The sequence below is a fragment of the Phacochoerus africanus genome, chromosome 7, assembly GCF_016906955.1.
Source record: "Phacochoerus africanus isolate WHEZ1 chromosome 7, ROS_Pafr_v1, whole genome shotgun sequence".
Lineage (NCBI taxonomy): Eukaryota > Metazoa > Chordata > Mammalia > Artiodactyla > Suidae > Phacochoerus > Phacochoerus africanus.
The window spans coordinates 5,604,301-5,629,244 of NC_062550.1; the positions used below are offsets into that span (position 1 = coordinate 5,604,301).

The following is a 24,944-nucleotide window of genomic DNA, read 5'->3' on the forward strand; positions in this document are numbered from 1 at the left end:
GTGTATTGCACTTGACAACGCATCTGTGCTGACCTCAGAGCAGTGCAGCCCAGGTGGGCGCAGCAGAAACGGCCCACCCGTGCTGTAGACGGGGCCTGGGAGCGGGTGCAGGAGCTGCCCATGGCCCCTGCGAGGGCGGCGTAGAGGACAGGCTGGTGGCTCTGTGCGCGTGTGCTCGCCCCCTCCCCCACCCCCACCCCCAGCACAGAGCCTGGCCGAGAAGGCCCCGGGCGAATGCTGGCTCTTAGCATTACTAGGTGAGCCCGAAGGTCCCAGCTCCCCAGGGAGAGGCAGTAGTCTGGAGGAGAGGGAGCCCTGCGGGGGTCTCTGCAGGTCACCTCAGAGGACACTGGTGGCCAGGCCCAGAACTGCAGCAGTAAGAACCAGGCCCCAGGCCAGGTAGGGGAGGTTAGTCCTGGGGGCAGAGAGGTAGGTTCTCGGAGAAGAAGTGCTGGGGAAGGAGCTGGGGAGTCACCACTCACCCGGCCACTCAGCCGGGGCGGGGCCTGGGGTGGGGGGCTGCGGTGGAGATCTGAGGCTGTCAGGTGCGGTGGAATCAGGCCCAGTGGGTCCCACTTACCCGCCACGCCGCTCTGGGCAGATTCCCAGTGTTCAGCACCAGCTCCGCGCCCCGGAGGCACAGGGGGCAGGCGCCAGCTCACGGAGCTGCTGTGAGCGCGGGGAGCTTGAGGCTGGGAAAGCTCTGGGCGCCGGGCCTGGAGCAGGTGGTGCCTGTGGGACGGGGCAGTCGGCACCCAGAGCGCCCCTCCTGGGAAGCATATCCTCTTGTACAAACGGAGTCCAGGGCAGCACAGGAGACTGAAAGGGCACGGCTCAGGGGAGAGGCCTGCACGGGGGTGGCCGTCCAGCCTTGACCCCAGCCCCCTCTCAGTCTCCATCTGCCCAGTGGACGGGTAGGGCCCAGGTCTCCAAGGCCCCTGCCACTCTGGAGGCCCAGGATTCACTTCCATCAGGGCCTCCAGGGACAGGAAGGGCCTGCAAAACCCCTTGGAGCCTGTTTGGCCAGGTCCCTTTCTCAGGGACATGGCCCCAGTGGTCACGATGTACCCACCTCTACTGCTAGGGAGGGGCCATTGGTCCTCCCACTGTCACCAAGTAAGACCACCCAGTGGTGCCCCAGCCCGAGCCCTTGGCACCTGCTGCTGCCCAGCATCCCCATCCCCGCACCTCTCCAAGGCCTGAGCTTCAGTTGCTTGCAGCTGAGAGGGGCTCTCCCATGGGGAAGGCTAAACAGGCGCTTGATGTGACGACAGGAGGGGGGTTCCCTGTCTGGCTGTAACCCCAGGGGAGGAAGCTGACACGTGCTGAGCCCCGGGCCAGGCGCTGTGAAGCCTGGGGTTTCTCTGATCCTCACCTCAGCCCTGGGAGGCAGGCTTGCCATCCTCACCTGCCAGGGGTGCATGCTGAGGTTGAGTCCCAAGGGGTGGCCTACCTAGGTCACTCAGTGAGTGACAGAGCCAGGGTCCTAGCCCCACTGCCCCGCAGACAGCCCATGGGGAGACGAGAGGGCCTGGTCAGGTGTGTGCAGGTCAGAGTTTGGCCTGCAGGAGCACAGGGAGCGGGGCTGGCCTTCCTCCCGTGTTTGGCGCTTGGAGGTGGTCTTGGAGCCGGCCTTGAACCATGAGTGGGCGCAAGGCCGCCAAGCCGCTGAGCAGCGCACCCCGAGGCAGGGAGGCGGAAGCTGCCCGCACCTGGCTGCCGGGCTAGGATGTGTGGAGACAGACCCACTTAAAGCCTGGGGAGAGCCTGAGGCAAGGAGCCTGGCCTTTCAGTGGTCCTTACAGCCGGTCCCATCATAGTGACGACTTTGGCATCAAGGAGAAGGGCCGGTGGCCCTCTGCAGCAGGCAGCCCTGTGCCCAGCACACTCAGGACAACACCCACCATGAGAACACACACACACACACACACTCGAGCAGAGGGAAAGCCGGGTTTCCTCCTCTCCCTGCTCCACCTGCCCCCCCGCCCCAAGTTGAAGTTCAAAGGAAAGGCACTAGCAGCAGGGACTCCTGGCACCTGGGGCTATGTATTCTTTTAGTTATCACGCCTACGTTCAGCTCCCAACTCCTCCTAGAGAGAACTGAAGGCAGCTTGCAGGAAGGCAGACGCTGCAGAAGGACAGACAGAATAAACCAATTAGGGAGAAACTGCAGGGAAAAGGCCAGCAGGGCAAGGCGCCCAGGAAGCCTCAGTGGGCAGGGGATTCCAGGTTGTAGGAGGTTTGGCTCTTCACATGCTAGCAGCCAGTAGGAGAAGGAAGCCCACTCGGGCACCGTCCCCACAAGGTCAAAGCAGGCCAGATGCTCGGGAAGAAACCCAGGTGGAAAGGCTTAGAGACCCGGGAACTAGGCGCCCCACGAGCCCCGGTGACCAGCCGTGCCAGCCCCTTCTCTGGGCCTGGGGAGGATCACTCTCGCCGCACGACGGCTCAGTGACCTCAGTGATGCCCCAGCCACTCTAGCCCCTTTGAATTCGCAAAAGAAAAAAAGCACTAGACTAGCTTCGAGCGGACAAAAAGCAGACGCCTTCGGCTTATCCTTCAGTGAGAACAGATGTTGGGCTGAGAGCCTCATCAAGGTGATGGATGGTGTGTGAGCTCAGGGAACCTCTCCTTGCAGCTCCACGGCCAGGGCCACTAGCCGATGAATCAGGGAGCCCCAGGAACCACCAGTCTGGGTTTGGAGTTCAAATCCAGGTAGGGCAAGGGTGTAGGGATCTCTCCCTGGCACTTAGATACAGCCAGGCCGATCTCGGCACCCTGGTCCAGGCAGTAGGGCTGATCCCGCCCCTGGCACAGCCCGCTGTGGTTTGCAGTTTTTCTGTCTGTCATCATCTTGGGGGGAATGGTGGTGGTCTCCCGTGTTTTAGATGGGAAGCCTGAGGTTCAGAGAGGCCCCACAGCTAGAGTGTATCAGAGCCAGAACTTGAACTCAGGTCTCCTGCCTTGGGAGAGCCCCCCACAACTGGGGAATGGTGGTGGCTTCTGTCCTCCAAGGAGACTGAGCATCTGTCTCTTTGCCTTCTCAGAGACGTGTGCAGTAAACAACGGAGGCTGCGACCGGACGTGCAAGGACACAGCCACCGGTGTGCGATGCAGCTGCCCGGTGGGCTTCACGCTGCAGCCAGATGGAAAGACATGCAAAGGTCAGTGCAAAGCAGGTCCCGCACCTGCTACTCCCCTCCCCACCCTGCCCGGATGCGGGGGGTGGGGTGGGGGTGGGCTGCATGGTTGGGCTGGGCATGTGACCACGTGTAGCTGTAGGGCTCAGGACAGTCAGCTGCCACGTGCACTTCTGTTGGAGAAGCCGGAAGAGGTGGGTCAGCGCCAGCACCTCCCAGCCGGGCTCAAGGGAACCCTGGTTCCGCCATATCGCCATCAGTTTAAGCAGGGTCCTGCCATCCAACAATGAGGCCGCACCCCGGGTTAAACGAACAGGGTGCCTCTACTCTGGGCTTCCAAGGCCGGCAGAGCCTCCTGGTGGCCTCCCCGGGGTGGGCAGGGCCGTTGCCGCCACGCACTCACCTTAGCTGTGGTGCGTGTTTTGGAGCTGGGAGCCAGCGAGGGCAGGGCTCTGACTGGGATGGGAACGTGGACACTGCGCAGCTCACCTCTGGGGAAGGGGATCTCAACTGGGGCCTGAGGCTGCATGAAGACCTCTGATTGCAGTTAGGGACAGGCACGGGGGACCAGGGACGGGTCGATCTGCTGGCTGCTGGAAGCCAGAGAAGAGTGAGCTTTCTCTCCCCGCGCTCCCCAACTCACCCTACAGTTGCTGAGGGGCCCCAGGGCACTCAGTCCTGTGGGGACCCCTTAGGGGAGGGGAAGCAAGGGGGCTGGGGAGCCAGGGCTGGCTGAGCCCTGGGACAGAAGGGGCCAGTCCTGCAACAAGGGGGCATCGAGGAGCCCAAGCGGCGGGCCTGGGGCGGCGAGTCAGCTCCTGCAAAGCAGCGAGGTGCCACCCTCAGCACCCCCAAGGCTCCAACTCCCGTCCTGCCAAGGCCACTACCCTGTTCCTGCCACCCCACCAGGAAGTGGCCAGGGCTGGAGGCCGCGTGGAAGGGGAGAGGAGCTCCAACTTCCAAAGCCCAGTGGTTGAAAATATTTACAGCAGAGGCTTAGGGGGATTTTAAATAGTCCAAGAGGGGCTTTTTTAAGTCTGTAAAAACAGACAGCGTATGACTGCCTCTCCCGTCCCCTTTGCCAGGAAGAACCTGCTGATTATTGACAGAAATAATAGTCCTTCCACCCACTTGCTGGAAAGCAAAGCCCTTCTGTAGCCCCAGTCGGCCCACTCAGCGCGAGATGTGCTCCTGGCGGGCAGGTGGGCAGGCGGGGCCAGTGCCGGGAGGCCTGGCCAAGGTCCATTGCTGACCCAGCCAGCAGTGTCACAGCAGGCCGGCCAGTTGCCCTTGAAGCCAGGACAGAAGGAGGTAGGATCGGGCCTCTCTGCCCCCATTCCAGGGCACAGTGCTGGCCCAGGACAGGAGGGGCCGGCCCCCGCTTAATTCCTGACGTGGGGCCAGGAGCACGCCCCTGAGAGCCGACCGTCTGGGCTGGAAAGGGGCCACGGCAGTCACGTGGCCCAGGAGGGGCACCAGGGGGGGCTCTGACTGCTGCCCCCCGCCCGTGCCTTGGTGGCCCAAGGGGCACCTGGGATGGGAAGAGGTGTCAAGGGGAGCGGGCCGCACAGCCCCAGGCCCCCTCCGTGCTTCCTGCGCCCTCTGACCAGGGCGGCCCCTTTGCCTTAGGCAGACCTTGCTCCCCTGCCCTGGAGCCAGGAAGTCTGCTTGGGCACTTGTGCCCCGCCCAGGTGGGTTTTCTGGGCTCCTCGTGGGTGAGGAGCAGGAGAGGCCGTGAATGAAACAGTAATTCCTTGTCCCCGGGATCTTCTCCTGAGCAAAGGCAACCGATTTTCATTTTTAGACGTCACAGAGATAAGCGTGTCTGCCAGGCCGCCTGGTGCTGAGTTGGAGAAGTTCAGCGAGGCGGGGAGCGAGGCCAGCCCGGGCTGGGCTGGGGGCTCAGGGAGGACGCAGGCAGAGGCTCTAGTCCGAGCAGATCTGGGCAGGACTGGGCGAGGCTGGCCAGGGAAGGCGCTGGCCCTGCATCCTGTGAGCCCCGGGGAGGCCCCAGCCACCATGGGCAGAGGCGGCACAGCCAGGCTTTCATTTTGAGACAGTCCCTGCCACTGTTTGCCCGGGGGTTCTAGGCAGGGTCTGGAAGAGCAGTGTATCACCTGGGCTTGAGGTGACAGTGGCTTGGGCCATGGGGTGACATTGGAGGTGGGGAAGGGCAGTTTGGAGATTGTCATGGATATTAGACTTCGAGGATTACGTGGAGCTCCCACCATGGCTCAGCGGTAACAAACCTAACTAGTGTCCATGAGGACACGGGCTCGATCCCTGACCTCGCTCAGTAGGTTAAGGATCCGGCGGCATTGCAGTGAGCTGTGGTGTAGGTCGCAGACACGGCTCAGATCCCACATTGCTGTGGCTGTGGTGTAGGCCGGCAGCTACAGCTCCGATTCCACCCCTAGCCTGGGAACCGGGTGCGGCCCTAAAAAGACGAGAGAAAAGAAAAGGAATTCAGGGGTTATGGGACTGGTGGAGAACTGCGTACTCTGACTGTCAGAACAGCTTTAAATCAGGGACCCCTAGAAACCAAGTGTTGACCTCCAGACCCCAGAGTTTGCTGTCTTAGAGCCTTGGGCTGACAGCCTGCATTTCCCAGGGCCTGGTTGGAGGGGTGCTGGACAGGGGGCGAGGGCCAACCGAGGCCCTGGCCCTGGGTTCTAGCACCTCGGTCGGCGTGCACACCCCAATCTTGGCAGGGACCCACAGGAGGCTATCAAAGGGTCAGTGTTTCCTGAATGCCAGAAAGTTGTTGTCAAGCAAGACATGGCTGAAGGTCTCGAGAAATCCAGAGCCTGGACAGACACGGATCACGGGGGCAGGTAGGGGCAGGCGTGGGCAGACATCAGGGGCAGGGGCGTCCTCAGGATCTGCCCCAGGCCCTTGCTTCGCCTGAAGAGTGTGGACAGTGCAGGGCCCAGTGTCAGGGCTTCCTGTTTGGTGCTGCCCCCGCGTGATACTGGGCAGCGGGCACCATGCTAAGTGGCCTTTCTCAGAGGAGGGAGGTCTGGGGCCTCAGCTCCCTGAGCTGGACCCTGGATTTCCTCAGGGACACCAGCCCTCCTCCAGCACCTGCCAGAACAGTCTGGGAGAAGCCCCAGCCCCTGCCTGTTTGCTTCCCTCCCCCACCTGCCTCTGCCCACGGGCCCTGCCCCCTAGGCTGCCCTAGGCTGATGGCAGCGCCCTCCCTCTGCTGCCACCCAAAACCTTCACCCACACGGCCCCTATGCACCAGGCTGTGCCCCTCATGGGCCGGGCAGAGGAGGACAGAAACAGTCATTCCGTGTGTCCCCGGGTTCAGCCTCGCCCTTCCCACAACCGCACTGATGTACAGGCGTCGGGGGCTGCAGCGAATGTTCTACCGGGTGGTCTAAGACCCCCCTTCTCTAAGCCACCCTGACCCTCCCACTCACTCGTTCACTCATCCACTCGTTCAGTGCCCCTCCTGGCAGTCCCTCTGTGCAGGCCACGTGCTGGGCCCTGGGGCTCGGCCCCCTCACCTGCCCTCTCATCCCCCTGAGGGCAGGTCCTGGGACCTGAAGCAGCTCACTCTGGAGAGAAGGTCAAGGAAGGTTTCCCCAGAGGGCGGCTGCTCCTGGGCAGGGTCGGGTGGGGCTGCCAAGGCGGGAGCCAGGCCTGCAGAGGCCACGGAGGGGAGGGCCGGAGCCCCTGCAAAAGGCTCCTGGGACCATGGGGGGGGCTGCTGGCCACCTGGCCGGGGTGGGTGGGAGCGCAGTGGAGAAGGAGGGGCGTCTCGGAGGGGCGGGAGGTGGAGAGGGGAGCAGAGGCTCTTCAGAACGAAGGCTGAGGAGTTCCCTTGGTAACTCAGCAGGTTAAGAACCCAACATAGTGTCCGTGAAGACTCGGGTTTGATCCTTGGCCTCGCGCAGTGGGTTAAGGATCCAGCACTGCTGTGAGCTGTGGTGTAGGTCCCAGATGTGGCTTGGATCTCTAGCCTGGGAACTTCATATGCTGCTAGTACAGCCCTAAAAAGCAAAAAAACAAAAAACAAACAAAAAAAAACAACGAAGGCTGGGGCCTGTATGAGGCATCGTTCCTCCGGCCTTGGGGCTGGAGCTGGGGTAGGGGCGCGTCCCACACTCTGACCCCTGGGGCAGCCCACTTCACTGGCCTGGGCCTCAAGCAAACATGCATCCCACCGCCTGTCTGGTTGCCCTGACAGCCCCTTAGCCGACGTGCCCAGATGAGGAAGAGGATGGGATTCGGGGGTTCCAGAAGGCCGGAGGCATTCCTAAGGAGGCGAGCCCCTTCTGCACCCTCAGTCTTAATGGGTGATGCTGGAGAGGTGCCTTCAGCAGCCCCATTTGCAGACAGGGAACCTGAGGCTCAGAGAGGTGCCTTTCCCTGCCTGGGACCACAGAGCGGCTGTGCAGAGCTGTGAGGGGCCTCTGTTCTCCCGCCAGAGGCATCTAGCTAGCATCTCCCCGTCTTCCTGTAGTCCCAAGAGCGGAGCAGCAGAGATGCCCAAGCCGCTGTCTTGGAGCGGCCCTCGCGGAACTCGACGTCTGCTTTCTCTGGGGGCTGCCAGGCCAGCGTGCTGCACTGGAGGGGCCCGAATTTGGAGACGGCTGAGCTGGGCTTGAATCTGGCTCCCGCGCTGTCAAGTGGGTGACCTGGCCTCAGTTGTTCCGGCCATTCCCTGAGACCTCGCCAGAAAGTGCTTGGCCTGGTCGCCATGCCAGGTGGTGCCCAGTGGGTGCAGTGACCACCAGAGGGTCCTGCTGCTTCCTCCGGAGCATGAGCTTAGGCAGCTTTGTTCCTGAAACATGGGCTTCGGAGCCCGTGCAGAGTTCTCAGCCCAGCAGCGTCTGTCTTGGGCAGTCATTTTGGCGCAGACACGTAGAGCACCTCCAGCGCTGGGAGAGGCGCAGGCCCCAGCCGATGCGCAGCAGCCAGTGTCAGAGCCGGGCCAGCGAGCCCACACCCCAGCTGCCTGCCATAGGGGAGCCACCTCGGGTCCCCCCTTCCCATCTTCCTGGCTCCAGAATCACCAGAACACACAAACAGAGTGGGTCTTTGCAGTGAAGATGCCACAGGGAGGCCGGCCAAGGGCGAGCGGATGGTGGGCACGTCTGCTGGGTGTCCACGTTCCCCGGAGCCCAGTCCCACCCCAGCCTCCACGGGAAAGGGGCTCTAGGACCTGCCCCTGCCAGACTGGCTGTGCCTGTTCCCCTCCCAAAGTCTCTTGAAAATTGCCTGCCTGGGGATTTCAGCCTTGTTCTCTTTAAATCCCTGTTTTCCTAGTGTTTCGTGGGTTTTATTTTAGGCTGGGGGGCATTCTGTGGGAACGCAGCCTTGGGGCTTTCCAGCAAGTGTCAAGTGCAGCCTGTTTGCTTTAAAGAAAAGAATTGGGTGAGAGCAGCGTGGTGAGAAGCTGAGCCCGAGACTGGGGTCATTGGAATAGGACCAGGTCTCCTCTGCAGGGCTCAGTGAAACGGGGACAGACTGACCTTGCTCCCACTCAGGCCAGGCTCAGCGGGTGCTGGGATCTGAGTCAGCATCTCTGCTAAGATGTGGCCAGTAGCCAACACAGAAAAGTCCTGTCCCAGAGTTCCCCTCGTGGTGCGGCGGAAACAAATCCGCATAGGAACCATGAGGTTGCAGGTTCGATCCCTGGCCTTGCTCAGTGGGTTAAGGATCCAGTGTTGCCCTGAGCTGTGGTGTAGGTCAAAGATGTGGCTCGGATCCTGCGTTACTGTGGCTGTGGTGTAGGCCAGCAGCTGTAGCTCCAATTAGACCCCTAGCCTGGGAACCTCCACATGCTGCAGGTGCGGCCCTAAAAAAAAAAAAAAAAAAAAAAAAGTCCTGCCCGCCTAAATGGCTTCCTTTCGGCCCCTCCAAAGCCGGGTGAGAACACCATCCTGAAAGTCATCTCCTGCTTCTGTTTCCAATTGCTGGGTCGGGTAGGGCGGTGACCAGCCTGGGGGTCGCAGGGCTGGGCCCAAGAGGAACTTGGAGTAAGACGAGACACCTCAGGGACAGGGTCTCTGACAGCTTGGTCTGCCAGGCCAACGGGGGCAAAGCCCAGATGAGCAGGCGAGGAGGGGAGGGAACTCACTGGGAGGTGAGGCACCAGCCAACAGACCAGGCTGTGAGGAAGAAGCTCCCATCACTAGAGGTGTGCAAGCAGAGGCCGACTGGCAGGGATGCTCAGGAGGGGTGGTGCCAGGTGACATTCAGGGCGCAGTCACAGCTCATGAAATGCTGAGAGAAGAAACAGCTCAACCCCACCTGCAGGCACTGGGAGGAGGAGCAGGAGGAACCAGGCTGGGAAGTGAGGCAGCCAGACACCTGCCTCCCCAGCAGTAAAACTGGAGCACTAAAGACTTAAGAGTTGACTGGGCACTGACAAAGCTCCAGCACCTTAGGGACATTATTTTTGGCTGGGCACTGACTAAGCTCCAGCACCTTAAGGACATTATTTCATGTCATCCTCCTGGTGTTCCTCCACGCAGGGGCGCTTCTGACCCTTACTTTGCAGACAGGGAGCTAACTCCAGGGGCCAGGTGGCTTGCCCAGAGCCCCGGTAGTTTGTCCAGAGCCCCGGGTGGGGAAGCAGCCTGCCCGTTCCAGCCCTCCTTGCCCTCCAGCCACCTGCGGAAGGAGAGGGCACGGGGGACGTCATTGTCCCTGCTGTCTTGCCTGGCACTGCAGGCATGGGTTCCCCGCCCTTGTATTCGCAAATGCCAGGGTCCCCCAGTCTAAGGGGGCGGCTGTGCTCAGCTGGGGGACCCGAGGCAGCCCTGGGCAGCGGGCAGCAGGACAGTTGTGGGGGAGGGGTGCTGGGCCGTCGGTCCTGCCCCTGGGGTCGAGCCCACTCTCTTTGCCTCCTCCCGCCGGGCTCCGCAGACATCAACGAGTGCCTGGTCAACAACGGAGGCTGCGACCACTTCTGCCGCAACACCGTGGGCAGCTTCGAGTGTGGCTGCCGGAAGGGCTACAAGCTGCTGACGGACGAGCGGACGTGCCAAGGTGAGCCCCGCGAGCCCCGGCGCTCAGCCCTCCTCCTCGTGGGCCCCCAGCGTCCCGGGCTCACCCACGCTCCTGGGAGAGGAGGCGAGCGTGAGGTGGGGCTTGTCCACCGACTGGGCGGGGCCCGAGGGGATGGGCGTGGTTTTTCCGTCCGCCTGTGCCCTCGCCCTCCTTGCCTTCCCCGTCCTTAGTGATTCCAGGAGCCATCAGAAGCCGCCCAGCCCACCCTCTCTCTGTTACAGGTGGGAAACTGAGGCCCAGGAAGGGATAAGCATGTATCCCAGGTGGCACAGCCAGTGTCCCATCGCTGGTCCTGCCCCGCCCCTCGCGGTGGCCCCCTGGCCGCCTTCGGTGGCTCCAGAGGTGCTGCCACCTGGTGGAAGGCGTGGCGCATGGCGGGCGCTTTCCAACAGCCCTTCCCTAGGGTCTCTGGGCGCCGCAAGGAGCAGGGGGAGTGGGAGGAGCGATCTGGGCAGAAACCAAGAATCACAGCCCAGGACAAGTCGCGAAGACGTCCTGGATGCAGAGAGAGAGCCCAGGGGAGGGGCAGTGGAGAGAGCGGTCAGGGAAGGCGCTGTGGGGCAGGGAACGTGAGTGAAATGCTTGAAGGATGAATACACGTCTTCCAGAAGCAGCAGAGGTAAACCCATCCAGGAAGGGGCGCCGTTTGAGGGGCTGAGGCGGTTTGAGGGACCGCAAGGATCCCCGTGGGGCCTGATGAGGCCATTGGGCCGGAGAGGCCGCGGTGTGCTGGGGGTGGGGAGGGGCTCAGTGCAGTTCACTCGTTTCCTCTCCACGTGGTCCCAGGAGTCCCAGGCTGCACGTGGCGGAATCTTGGCATGGGGCTCACAGCCACTTGGAGGCTGGCCTGGGTCACCACGAGGCCCTGAGGGGGCAGGGAGGTGCTCCCCCAAGGTGGCCTCACCCCTGGGAAGGTGGCCTCACCCCTGGCCAGCCCACCCTGGGGCAATCACGTGACCTGAGCCAGTCACTCCCCTCCCTGGGCTCAGCCTCTGCATCCACGCATCCGTGGTCGGGCAACCTGGTCTGTCTTCCTGTCAGGGCACCAGGGCCCCTTGGGAGCACGGCAGCTGTTCAGGCCCCGATCAAGGCTCCTCTCACTTGACTCTTGTTTCTCTGTCTGCCTGTGCACTCTGTGAAGGGCCGAGGGAGGGCCCTTGACTTTGCCTCCCAAGCTGCCCTGTGGGAGAGGTGGCTGTCGTCCAAGGAGGAGGTAGTGGCAGGGCTCTGGGCTCCGGGCTTCTGGCTCCGGGCTCCGGGCTCCAGGCTCCGGCTGAGCTGCTTCCATCCTCTCCCTGACACCTCTCTCCCAGGCCCTGGGGCTCTGGCCCCGCCACTGCTCCAGCACAGCCCCTGGGTCCCCAGCTCCAGCAGGGAGGGATCTAAGCTTCACTGCTTGGCCCTCAGGGCCCTAGGAATGGGGCCCCCAGGCCACCCCTGGACTCCTGAGCACCACACTATCCCCGGTAAGCCTTTGCCTGGAGTGCCCTTCCCCCACACTCACACCTTCATTCCCGATACGAGGTCTCAGGCTCATCCTTCACAGTCTCACCCAGGTGCCAAAGCACCAGGCATCTTCCCAGGTCCCCCGTGGGGCAGTCGCATCCTCCTTTGAGCACCCACAGTGTGAGTCCTTCCTCGTGCCGGCGTTGTTTGTACACATCTGTAGTCACAGGAACAAGTGTATTCAAAGACAGTTCCAAATGCCGTGCCCACAGAGAGACAGGGCAACGTCTGCCTTGCCCTCAGGACCCCCATCAACCGCCGCATGGGCCCATTTTCCCCAGAAATTATGGCCAGGTCAGACTTGTCTCCTGTGAACACGTGGTTCGGTTTCTCCTTTCCAGGAACAAGCACTGTGTGACCGTCCCTCTTTCCCTTTTCACCCTGGCTGCCAGGGTGGTCAGAGTCAAATTCCACAAACGCTCAAGGCTGCTTTGTTATTCCTTACAAGTAGCATCCACCCCCCCCCACCCCACCCCCTTCCATCTGTGCTGTTTTCCTTATCTTCTAAGGGACACTTGGGGTGACGAGAGAACATGCTTCAGGCAGCATCCGAGAGGTCTGTTTTCATGTCCCCGTTCAGCCACTTCTGCAGGCCAGCCCTCTCTTCCCTACAGGTGTGGAGTAAATACCTGCCCAGCCACACCCGGAATGTAGGTGTCAGGATGGCCGCGCTTCATCGTAATCCCGTCTACACAACATAGTGCAGCCTTGCCGCCTCCAGGGAAGATACGAGGAAGCATGGGGGGATGGAGGCAAGATAGAAAATCGGGCAGTGACAAGAAGCCTGGCATTCACTGTGGGTCAGCTGTGTGCTGAGGCTCGGGACGCGGGACTGTCCACGCACACGTGTTGTTGAGCAGCTGAGTGACAGGCTGTGCCGTCCCCCACGCCTGAAACTCCTCCCCAACTTGTCTCCCTGTGGCCTCACAGACATCGACGAGTGCTCCTTTGAGCGGACCTGCGACCATGTCTGCATCAACTCCCCGGGCAGCTTCCAATGCCTGTGCCACCGCGGCTACACGCTCTACGGGACAACCCACTGCGGAGGTCTGCAGCTCGCCCGCCAGGGCCACCTCCCCCCAGAGGCACGCGCCCGGCCGCACGGCCACCTACACTGCACCCCACACCCAACCCTGACCTTGACTCTCACGGGCCCAGGAGGGACTGGCGGGCAGAGGGGCTCAGCCAAGGGCAAGGCAGGCGGGGGAGGGGGGGATACCCAGCAAGCATCCCCTGGGCACCAGGCCTCAGCCAGCTGCGGGGACAGGCCCAGAAACAGCAGGTTCGGGGAACCCCAGGCCAGAAGGGGGGACAGTCTCCCCCAAACAGCTGGTTCCAGTGGGAGGGGCTGACAGCAGAGAAGGGTGGAGTATGGGGAGAATGGGGCATCCTAAAAGGAGGAGTGTTCGGGTCACGGCGAGGGGAAGCGTGCCAGAGGGGTCAGCAAGTGCAAAGGCACTGAGGCAGAGGGAGCCCTGTGGGGAACTGGTGCCTGGTGGGAGACGCAGACAGAGGGGCACAGGGCCTCGTGAGCCGCTGGGGGCGTTGTGCTTTTATTCCCAGTGTGATGAGGAACCATTGGAGGGTTTGAGCCAGGATGTGACACAGTCAAGTTCATGTGAGGAGATCCCCGTGGCTGCTCCATGTTTAGGAGAGTGGAACCAGGGCACCGGTGGGGACACAGCCCCAGTCTTGAGAGCTGTTGGAGTTCAGGCAGTGTGGGGAGGGATGGGAAGAGATGGAAGGTTCCAGAGGTATTTAGGAGCCACGGATGGGAAGAGATGGAAGGTTCCAGAGGTATTTAGGAGCCACAGATGACGGGGCGAAGGTAGGGGAGTCAAGAATGGCCCTAGGGTCCATGTCTCTTCCTTTCCTGTGACCTGGGGGAGCCACACTTCGGCTGCTGGGCAGCTGTGAAGGTTGGGTGGGCTCAGACACAGCTGGTGCTGGAGGGAGGGGGTGGCTCCCGGGCAGAGCTTCTGGAGGGGCTCCCCAAAACCTGGCACTGGCTTCCCTGGGCCTGCTGCTCTCCACCTGCAGGTCTTTGGCCCAAAAGAAGGCAGGTCCTCAGCGGGGGTTCGCTTCCGTAAGGGCACAGCTGAAGTCCTGCAGGGAGATGAGGCCTCGGGTCCCAGGGCCCCTGCGCCTCATCCCCTGCCCACAAGACCTGACTGCAGCTTTACTTTGTGCCACTTCTCTGCCCTCCCGCACATCTGGGCACAGCTGGCCAAGTTCAGCAAACCCCTGAGGTTCCTGGGGAAGGGATGTGTGTCAGTGTCTGTGAGAGCCCTGTGTGTGCGCCAGCTCACGGGTATGTCTCGTGTCTGCATCCAGTGACAGTGTCAGGCTGGGGTCAGGGCCAGGGGATTCCCTGCCCCCATCCTGGGTGGGTCCTGCCCTGCCAGCCCCGAGGGTGTGGCCTCGGCTGGCCCGTCCAGCCCCCCTCCTGCCCTCACTCTCGCCTCTGCTTCCAGATGTGGATGAATGCAGCATGAACAATGGGAGCTGCGACCAGGGCTGTGTCAACACCAAGGGCAGTTACGAATGCATCTGTCCCCCGGGGAGGCGCCTGCACTGGAACCAGAAGGACTGCGTGGGTGAGTGCCCTGGGGCGAGGGGACCCCGCAAGAAGGGCCTAGGCACCAGCTCCTCCCCTTCCCCCTGGTGCCTAGCCGGATACTGGTGGGAATGAAGGCTTAGGAAGGAGAGGAACACAGGAGGGCTCGCTTGGTGTCAACACAGAAACAGACTTGTGGGGGTGGGAGCCAGGAGGTGGAGTCTGGGGGTCAGTGTGCGCAGCCAGAGCTGCGGGCACAGGAGGAGCTGGCACGCGGGGTGGAGTGTGGAGGCCTCAGTTGCCCCAGCTGCCCTTGTCCTGCCAAGGACACTGGTGGGAGACGGAAGGTGGGTACACGGGTGTAGCAGCACAGAGCCTGGCCTGGGAAGCGCTGAGTCTCCCCAGTGTCCAGCTGGGGGAGCCTCCTGGAGAGCGCGGGGTTCGTGCGCCCTCTGCTGGTGATCTCTGGTACTTGGGGCACCTCTAGGCTGAGCACCTGCAGTCCCCGCACTGGTCAGTTCCATAAACACACATGGACTACCCGCCATGTGCCGGGCCTATATGTGTGCTAGGGCTGTGTCCCCAGAACGGCTCTCAGGCCCTTGTCCTGCCGTGCTCTAACGTCCCCAGGGCCACCGGAGGTGAGCCTTTTAAATCCAGGACTTCATCCCTCTTGGCTCAGAGCCCCCCAGAGATTCCTCTTCATGCAGAAGCAAAGCCAGAGTGCCTGGAATGGCCCAGAGGCTGCTCCCCCTGACCTGATAGCCCTTCCCCCCAAGAGACCCCGCGCCAGCCTCCCTGACCTTGCAGGTGCGGTCCCCAGGGCTCAACAAGAGCCATGCATAGTCCTCTCTTAGCCTGGAGGACCCACCTCGCTGACCACATACCCAAAGCAGCAGCCAGCCCCCTCTGCACTCCCTCCTGCCGCTCAGCCGCCCCCCCACCTCCCCGCTCAGCGCCCCCCATGGCTCCTCACACCACCTAACACACTACGTGTGTCACAGACTCCTGTAGGGGTTGTTGCTCTGTCCTCCCTGAACACACACTCTGCACACCCGAGCAGGTGTTTTTGCCGGTCTTATTTCCTGCTGCACCCCCAGCAGGAAGAACAGAGCTGAGCACTCATAGGCAGACGGTATTTGTTGAATGAATGAACGAGAGTATTGAAGAATGGATACTGTCACTTAGTACCTGAAACCAAACCGCTGAGTTTATTGCTGTGTGATACTTTTATTATGATTTATTACTCTGTTCAGGCAGAGTCTTGCTGAGCAGAGCAAACCACTGGTCTTGTCTGGAGTTTGGGAGGAGCATGTCCAGGGTTGTGTCGGTGGGGGGGCAGCATGGGCTGCGGTCAGTTTAGGAGCACGCTTTGCAGGGCACCGAGGGAAACCGGCTGGACGCCCATCTTAGTAACCTGATCACTGAGCGAACCGGCCACCAGCTGGCCGACTTTCCAAGCCCAGGGCCATCCTCGGTCGAGTGGCTTCCTGAGGTGTGTCCACGGGTTGTTAGGGTCGTGTGGGGTCTGGTGTTTCCTCATGACCAGAGCTGTGGGGTGCAGGCTCTCTCTAGGGATTTGGGGACGTGGTTTGTTTTTAAGTCTCCGTCTCCTTTTTGGTCCCTCCTCTGTCAGAGCTGCAGAAGAAGCCACCAGGGCTTGGCCAGGTCTCCCCGCTGCCCCCACACCAGCTCTGAGAAGAGTTCCTGGTGGAGGGCTGCCCCTTGAGTCGCTGTCGGTCAGGGCGGTTTTATCCCATTTTTGTCTCTAAGCCATGTGCCAGGACTGTGACCACACACAAGCAGCTGGCTGATACTTAGGACAGCAGATGCGACAACCAAGGGTGGCCAACGGTACCACTAGAAGGCACTGGAAGCCCCTCTAGAGCCACGATTTAAGAGTTCCCAGGGCTGACCAGAAGAACCAGCCCACCAGCCCCTCTTGTGCACAGAACGCAGTGGCCCTCTCACGTAGCCTCAGTGTAGACGGTTCTGCCTCACCTCCGCTGTGGATCCAGGTTCAGAAGGAAGTGCCGGCAGAGGCACAGACTCCCCATGGAGAAAACCCACAATCATACCGTCGCCCGTGGCTGTGCCCTGGGCAGTCAGACTGCTCTGTCCTGCCCCCAGACCCCACCCTATTCACTGTGCTGTTCACTGTGTCAGCCAGAGTGAGGGGCGCATTTTTGATGACCCCCGGCGCTGTCCCATCCCCTTGGCTGGAATCAGAAGCTCCCGCCCTCTGCTTCACCAGGTATTATTATATCCCCTGGGAGGTGGTGGACTTCCTCTGCTTTGCAAGGTTCACGGAGGGTCCTGGGGAGTCGTTCACTCGGAACCATCCCAGAGCCCCCAGGCAGCAGTAGCTGGAGGGCCCGGGGTGGGGCGCACGCGGGTGGTGCTGTCTGTGGGTGTGGTTGTGACAAACAGCCGAAAGCCAGACAGCCGAATCCACCTCTCCCAGGACCTCTTCCTCCTTTTAGGGACTGTCTGCAAAGAGAATCGTCATGAGGCTCGTGCCACGCCCTTGGGAGGCCCGAAGCAAAGAGTTGGGATGGGGCGCATCACTAGCAGAGCCCGGGTCTGGGTGCATTAGTATCTGTAGGGGAACCTGCTGGGAGAAATCGGAAGTGCACAACCTGAAGCGCACAGGGCGGGGGGGGGGGGGGGGGATGAAGATCACAGGTGTGCTGGGAGGGTATGGAGACCGGTGGTCGCAAACCTCTAGGAAGATGTGTCCCAGTGGTTGCAGACACAGCCTCTCCACCTCTGTGGTCCTCGGCCGGTTCTGAGAACCTTGAGTCACAGTCGATTTCTGTGAGCGCTGCTTGCGGAGGGTCTCTGAAGAACCTCAGTGTAAGACCTCTGAATGGTGACGTGCCAGTAAATTCCAAAATTTTTATTTCTATTTTTCAAAAAAAATTAGGGGTAATAAAGACAGTAAAATCTCTACATAATCGACAAATAACTCACCCAGTAAAATGTGTCTGCATGTTACTAAATAAATAAGTTGGACTGTCCCAAATAGAGAACACAAAATCTAATGGTATTTTACCTCCTGTGAGGGCTGTGATTTTTTTCAGTGAAACACTGTTTCCATTCATCCAGAAAGTAGACATCCTATTACTTTTGCATATTTGTAACCCATGAAGACGTCGCCTGGGGCTTGGCTCGGGTCCATGTCCCATCTTCAAGCTTTCCCCGGGATGCTGAAGGTCACAGCCACACCGTGAATGGGACACGTCCTCTGCCACCCTAGAAAAGCTTCTGACCAACGATGTCTGCTGTCACAGCCAGTTTGTCCCCACGGGATGGGTTGTCTCAGGGAGGATGTTAGCAGACATCCGAGCGACGAGCGAGGTGGTCTGGCGGTTCCAGGAGGCCGTCCGGCTCCCCCAGGGATCAGCCTCACCGTGTTACAACTGAGCATCCCCTGCTCCGTTACAGACGAGGGAGGGAGCGCAACAGCGCGCGTGCGCGATGAGCCCCGGGCCCCTCTGTCCTGGGAAATCCTTGCCCGAGGACTTGGGTCAGCACAGCCTCCTGAGCGGGGCGACCTGCGAGGCACGTCCTCTCTTTCCACCTCCCCCACGGTGGGCCTCTGCGCTCCAGTTACGCGCAGTAAACCTGTATCCGAAACCGTCCAAAGGTGTCCGAAGGCGTCCGAAGGCGAATGCTTCCGCGCGCATGCGCAGTACCCCTTTACCCGTCAGCTATTGTACGCTCCAGACGGCCGAGGGTTCGGCCCTAGTGAGCCCCTGAGGACTTGATTCTAGCCTGGGTGGTTCCTGCAGGCCCAGTTTGGTTCTATCGCTCTTCCTTTTGTTTTTTTATTTTATTAACAGCTTTTTTTTTTTTCAGATAGAATTTACATACCAGGTACATCACCCATTTAGGGTACAGTTAACAGGGTTTCATATCATCCCAGGGTTGTGCGACCACAAATCTATTTTAGAGCATGTTCAGGACTCCCCAGAGATACCTCCCCGGCCGCAGCCCTCACTCCGCATTTTCCCTCCAGCCCCCAGCCCCCGGGCAACCGTAACCTACTTTTGCCTTTTATGAATTCACCTCTTCTGGACCTTTCACCCGTGGGATGCAGTATGTGGCCTTTTGTTTTGGGGGGTTTGTGGGGGTTTTAATAGTCACATGTGTAGACTCTGTTTTCCCCTCTTTTCAAAACGTTCAAGTATGGTTGATTTAAATGGCCTTTGTGACTGGCTTATTTCTTGTAGCTTAATGTTTTCAAGGTTCATCCGAACCGCGGCGTGTCAGTGCTTCGTTCCTCTTTATTGCCGAGTTAGAGTCCACCGTAAGATTTTGTCTGCCCATTGGTCTGTCCGTGGACCTCTGCGCGTGCCTGCTTTTGGCTCTTAGGAACAACGGTGTGCGAACATGCGTGTACAAGTTCTGTGCAGACTTGCTTTCATTTCTCTTGGGCATATTTCTGGGTCTCATGGTAACTCTGTGTTTCAGTGTAGAGGAACCGCCAGACTATTTTCTAAATGGCTGCTACATCAGTTTACGTTTCCTCCAGGAGGGTGTAAGGATTCTGGGTTTTCTACCTCCTCACCAACGTTAGTGATCATCTGACTTTTTGATTATAGCTCATCTGAGTGGGTATCCGATGGTCCCGTTGTGGTTTTGTTTGTTTTTCCCTGGCAGCTGATGATGTTGACTGTCTTCCGATGTGTCTGTTGTCCATTTGCTTCTCTTCTTTGGAGAAATGTCTGTTCAGGTCCTTTGTCCCCCCCCCCCTTTTTTTTGTCTTTTCTAGGGCCACACCCGCAGCACATGGAGGTTCCCAGGCTAGGGGTCTAATCGGAGCTGCAGCCACTGGCCTACACCACAGCCACAGCAACTCGGGATCCGAGCCGCGCCTACGACCCACACCACAGCTCACGGCAACACCGGATCCTTAACCCACTGAGCAAGGCCAGAGATTGAACCCGCAACTTCATGGTTCCCAGTTGGATTCATTAACCACTGTGCCACGACAGGAACTCCCCTTTGCCCGTTTTTAATTGGGTTATTTGTCTTCATCATTCAGGTGTAAGAGTTCTTTGTATGTTCTAGATACAAGTCCTTTATTAGATACAGGATTTGCAAAGATTTTCTCTCATTCTGGGAGATGTCTTTTCGGTTTCTTGATGGTGTCTTTTACAGCACAAAAGTTTGTAATTTTCATAAAGTTCAGTTTATCTTTTTTCCCTTGGGTTGCCTGTGTTTTCTGTGTCATTTCTAAGATACTGTTTATTGCCTCTTCCAAGTTCACAGCAATTACACCTGTTTTCTCCTGAGATTTATGATCTTAGCTCTTACATTTAGGCTCTTGATTCATTTTGAATTAATTTTATAATTTTAATAGGGCATGAAATAGAGGTCCAACTTCATTCTTTTGCCTGTGGCTCTGCAGGTGTTACAGCATCATTTGCTGAAAGGACCATTCTTTGTTTCCCTAGGCTTATCTTGGCGTCCTCTTGCAATCAGTGCATGGGTCTGTTTCCAGACTCAGTTCTGTCCCATTGATCTGTTTGTCCTCTTGTGTGCACCCCACTGTCTTGATTACTGTAGCTTGACAGTAAGTTTTTAAATCATAAAGTGTGAGTTATCCTACTTTGCTTTTCATGTTCAAGATTGATCTGGCCATCCTTGAACTGCCTTTGAATTTCCATATGAATTTAAAAATCTCTTCATTTTTAAGATAAGTCTCATTCACAAGCAGTATGAAGTCGGGCATTGGTGTGGAGTATCCAAAAGATCTGGCCTGGACGTGAATGCCTCGCAAGTACAGACACACCGAGACGGGCCTGTCCGTCAGGAAGAGGAGGAGAATTGGAGGAAGGACCCACGCTCATTGTCACTTCACTGACAAGCACTGCGTGTGGCGCCCTCAGACTGCAGGTGTTTCTAGTACATGATCTGAGGGTGTTTCAGCTACTGAGCCAAGGCTGTGATTGCTCTGAGGCAAGGAGGACAGGCCTCGGTCACAGATGCTCCCTGCGTTGTTGAGTTTGTCCTCTGAGAGCCTGGCCTAACCTCTGCATCTTGATACAAACACACACACATACACACACACCACCAAGTTTATGGCAGTCTGGGAAGACTCAATCTGAACGCCTCCTGGGCTCTGCTCCAGTTGCTTTTCTGATGTTCTAGAAGCTTTGCCCCAGGGATTCTGTTTTTCCATCACACATAAAAGAAGTATGTTTAGGCTCTCAACAGCTATAATTTAAATCCTGTGTGGGAGAATGTTTTCAGACTTCTAAAAATAACCTCGGAGGTCCCTTGTGGCTCAGCAGGTTGAGAACCCGACATAGTGTCCATGAGGATGCAGGTTCGATCCCTGGCCCCACTCAGTGGGTTAAGGATCCAGCACTGCTGTGGCGTAGGCCAGCAGTTGTAGCTCCCATTCGACCCCTAGCCCCAGAACTTCCATGTGCCATAGGTGTGACCCTAAAGAGAGAAAAAAAAAAAAAAAACCTTTTAACTTAAAATTTTTTTTAAATTAAAATAATGTCTTGGAATTCCCCAGTGGCTCGGTATGTTAAGGATCCAGCATTGTCACAGCCGTGGCAAGGGTCACTTCTGTGGCACAGGTTCCACCCCTGGCCAGGACTTCTACATGCTGTGGGCCCGGCCGAAAAACAAGAATAAAAATACCTTCTTAGGTATATTTTAGCTGGCAGTCCCATTTGCAGAGCGGAGCCCACCCCACTCTACACGCAGGGGCCTTAACCTGGAGAAGCAGGCCTGTCTCCCGATAAAGATCCCAGCCGGGGACCTGGCGAAGAGTGAGCCGTGTTAGCGAGTCCCCTTCGCCAGGGGTTTCCATAAAGCAAGCGCATCGAGGAGTTCCCGTCGTGGCGCAGTGGTTAACGAATCCGACTAAGAACCATGCGGTTTCGGGTTCGATCCCTGGCCTTGTTCAGTGGGTTAAGGATCCGGCGTTGCCGTGAGCTGTGGTATAGGTCGCAGACGTGGCTCGGATCCCACGTTGCTGTGGCTCTGGCGTAGGCCGGTGGCTACAGCTCCGATTCAACCCCTAGCCTGGGAACCTCCATATGCCACGGGAGCGGCCCAAGAAATGGCAAAAAGACAAAAAAAAAAAAAAGCGCATCGAGGTCATATCCCCTCAAGCCCTTCTTCCCTGTCCGTTTTCAAATGCGCCTCTTCTTACCTTCTTTCATGTTCTCTCCCAACCAAACTCCTAATGTAAGGCACAGGTGCATTTTTCCTTTTTTTTTTTTTTTTTATTGCCAGTCAGTTGGTTCGCCCTCCTGCTTGCTTTTCAGGTGACTTTAAACTTTTCTCAAGGGCTCCGATGTTCTGTGGTGGTGGGAGCGCCAGTATCCGTGGTAGAGTCGGCGATTTCCCCCCGTAGCCCGCTCCCGCCCACCGGACCGGGTCCGAGTCACGGGCGCTCCGAACTCACAGCGCAGGCTCAGTGCAGGTCCCGTCGACCTGGCGGCTGCTGCGCAGGCAGGGAGGGAGTCTGCATCCCAGCAGCACCCAGCCTGGGAAGCACCGCCTCTGCGGTGGACGGGCGCCAACCTGAGCTTGTCTGGGGGGAGATGCTTCCCCATCGCTAGAAGTTGCTCGCTGCCAACACGGCCCGAGAAATGGCCCCGGGAAAGGATCCATCCGCGCTTCGCACCCTGTGAGTCCGCACGAGGACATGCGGGCCTGCGGAGGCCCAGGGCGCTCTGCCCCTCCCGTCGGGGCCGCCCTGTGCACAGGAAAGCCGTGCAGCCTGTCCACAGTTGTCGACAGTCCTTCCGAGAAAGTTAAGAGCAAGTACAGGGACCTGTTGAGAGCCAACGTCTCCCTTGGTCGTCGTGGGCGTTGCCCGCCTCCTTTCCTGCCCTCCTTCCTTCCTCCCCTCTCTTTTCTGAGCCCAGCACGCACAGGTTCCCCGCCAGGGATTGAACCTGCATCACAGCCAGGTCCATAACCCATTGAGCCACCAGGAAACTCCTTTTTTTTTTTTAAATCCTTCTGTTTCCTAACCAGTGAGAACATGGGTTCTTACAGAGGCCCTTTTGTCTTGTATTATCGGCAGGTGTTGTCGGTCCTAGTTTCTTGATTCTTTGGCAACAACGGACTTCTGGTCGTGTGTTTACTTGGGGGCCAGATGTTTCATCTGGAGGGCCATGAGTTTGTTTCTATTTCCATTATTTACTTTCTGAGACTCCCTGCCCAGCCACGTGCTGACCATCATCCACCGGGCTTACTGTCCCAGCTGAGGCCCCCATTCCAGCCTGTTCCGTGGGGTGACTCCACCGTTGCCGACAGGCTCAGAGCACGATGCTTCAGAGGCAGGCGTCATTGATCAGTTAGATGGTTCTATAAGATCAGTTCTGATGTCTGCCTCGACTTTAGAACCGTCAGTCTTTTCCTAGGAGTCTGGGGAATTTTCTAATGCTCAAAAGATAAATAAACACACGAGACACTGAGACTCGGTTCTGGATCTCTTCGACACCTAATGATGTGCCTGGTCTGCCCCAGAGAGGGTTTCGCAGTGCCCCTCCCATGCTTAGAGCTTGGTCACTGCCAAGAGCCTATGTCCATTTTCAGCCCTGCCTGTCCCCAGATGGCTGTGGACACCTGTTCTGGAGGACCCAGCCCTGCGCTCAGTCTGGGCCTGGGGTGTGAACCTACTCACAGATAGCCTGAATAGGTGTCGGGGGAAGGAGGGGACAAGCCGGCCCTCTAGAACCAGCGTCCCCCCATATCCAAATGAAGGTGGACCCCGCCATCTGCCAGCCCCCTGCCACCAAGACGGTCTGGCCAGAGGACGGAGGTGTGGTGGGAGATCCTGTTGGTCCCCGATCAGGAGCCCTGCTGGCTCCAGAAAGCCCCCCAGGTCCCTGCAGCCTCTCTTGTGTCTTCCTTCTCCTCAGAGACGGGCAAGTGCCTCTCCCGGGCCCAGGCCTCACCCCAGGCCCAGCTGGCGTGCAGCAAGGCGGCCGGAGTGGAGGTCTGCTCCCTCTCCTGCACCACCCACACGCTCTTCGTGCCAGGTACCCCGAGGCTGGACCCCAATGGCTCAGGGGGAGAGACCCCCTCCCTGGGATCCAGTCCCTGCTCTCCAGGAAAGGAGCCCACCCCCGGCCCTGGTCACTCTCAAAAGTTCAGCAGACCCATTCCCGCCCAGCCTCTCAGCCCGTAGTCGTGCAGAAACGTCCTGACTTTCCTCCTACTCAGGGGCCCCTCTGAGGCTCCAGGATCCAGGGGTGTTGGGAGGGAGAAGCACCGGGCCCCTCTCACCACAGCCTCTCCGCAGACTCGGACAACGGCTACAGCCTGAGCTGCGGGGTCCCAGGCCTCCAGGGCAAGTCTCCACAGAAGCGCAACGGCACCAGCTCCAGCACTGGGCCCAGCTGCTCAGGTAGTCAGTCCCTGGCCAGTCCACGCCACCCGCACCCCATGCCCCCTTGACTTTGCGTCCAGCACCAAGTCCAGGGTGGAGGGAGGGCGTGGCCCAGGGAAGAGCCCCCGGCCCAGGGCCTGCCTGTTATGGTGTGGGGTACTGGGGAGCCAAGAGCAGGGCCAGGATCTAGAGCCAGCAGGCTGCAGGCTGAGTCCCCGCCCAGGGGCAGAGGACCACGGAAGGGCCCTTCCAGCTCCAAGGCTCTGGGCCGCGGCTCCAGAGTCATTTAGTGACCCTAACGTGCCGTGAATCTTTGGAGTCAGGTTCAGTTTCAGTGAAGTGGGTCACGCCTGCTGTGGCCGTGAGGTTGTAGCGGCGCCCACAGTCAGAGCTGCCCTGGAGGGCCCTGGCCCGGGAGCACTGGTGGCCTGACAGCCCCGTGCCCTTTGGGACCGCCCAGGGCCAGTCCTGGTCAGCAGGGCACAGCCCACTCCCCTGCCAGAACTTTTCCTACGAGGATGCTGGAGTTAGCGATCTGTTCACTGATCACTAAGCGGCTGTGATTCTTTCCTGCAAGGTTGTTATTTGCTCTTTGAAGGAATCCGCAGCTCTGAGCGTCATGTTATTCGAAGCCCCTTTTCCTTCCTTGCGCCCCTCTCTCTCCAGCTCTGCCCCCTTCCCTGAAAGCACGAGCCACGTGAACTGGCTTAGGTGGTGCAGGAGGAGCGGGAGGCTTGCCTTTCCGCCTCCACAGAGGACCTCTGGCTGGACGGCCCCAGGCTTGACCTTGACCCCACTGTCCACACTCTCGCCTTCTCAGCGAGAGAAAAGGAAGCAGAGGTCCGCATACCCCAGCTCCCGGTGACCTGGTCCCCCCGCAGCCCCTCACCCTCAGGCACACCCTCCCCAGCCCCCGGCCCCCCACCTACCTGCCCACAGGAGAGGCCACCACCTGGAGGGGTTGGGCTTTCCCCAGGTGCCCCCGCCACCCTCATCCGGCAGAAGGCCCGCTTCAAGATCCGAGACGCCAAGTGCCACCTCCGGCCCCGACCCCGGGAGCCAGCGAAGGAGACCCCGAGGCAGCTGCTGCTGGGTGAGTGGGCCACCCTGGTGCCACCCAGACAGGGGCGGTGGGAGGTCCCCGTGCCTGAAGGCTGGGAGCTCTGGGTCCAGTGGGACTGGGTTTCCGAGGGTGAGGGCCTCTCTTCGTCCCCACCTCCGTGGTCTCTGAGCCCCAGGAGTCACGCCTGGCGCACCGTAGACACGGTGGGGTCCCTGGGGAAGCAGCCAGCCTTTGAGTGGAAGACGAATCCCCCAGCAGCCAGGGGGCCATTGTCCCCGC

At 59.4% G+C, this 24,944-nt stretch overlaps 1 protein-coding gene across 2 annotated transcripts in view; it reads left to right on the plus strand.

The window, feature by feature from the left end:
- The window catches only part of SCUBE1 (signal peptide, CUB domain and EGF like domain containing 1), a 130,999-nt gene that overhangs the window by 85,152 nt on the left and 20,903 nt on the right, over positions 1 to 24,944 (plus strand). For both annotated transcript variants that reach the window (XM_047786049.1, XM_047786050.1), the window contains 7 exons: positions 3,048 to 3,164; positions 10,023 to 10,145; positions 12,603 to 12,719; positions 14,147 to 14,269; positions 23,133 to 23,252; positions 23,516 to 23,620; positions 24,579 to 24,695. In XM_047786049.1, coding sequence (XP_047642005.1) covers positions 3,048 to 3,164; positions 10,023 to 10,145; positions 12,603 to 12,719; positions 14,147 to 14,269; positions 23,133 to 23,252; positions 23,516 to 23,620; positions 24,579 to 24,695 — 822 coding nt within the window. The remainder of the gene's footprint in view (positions 1 to 3,047; positions 3,165 to 10,022; positions 10,146 to 12,602; positions 12,720 to 14,146; positions 14,270 to 23,132; positions 23,253 to 23,515; positions 23,621 to 24,578; positions 24,696 to 24,944) is intronic.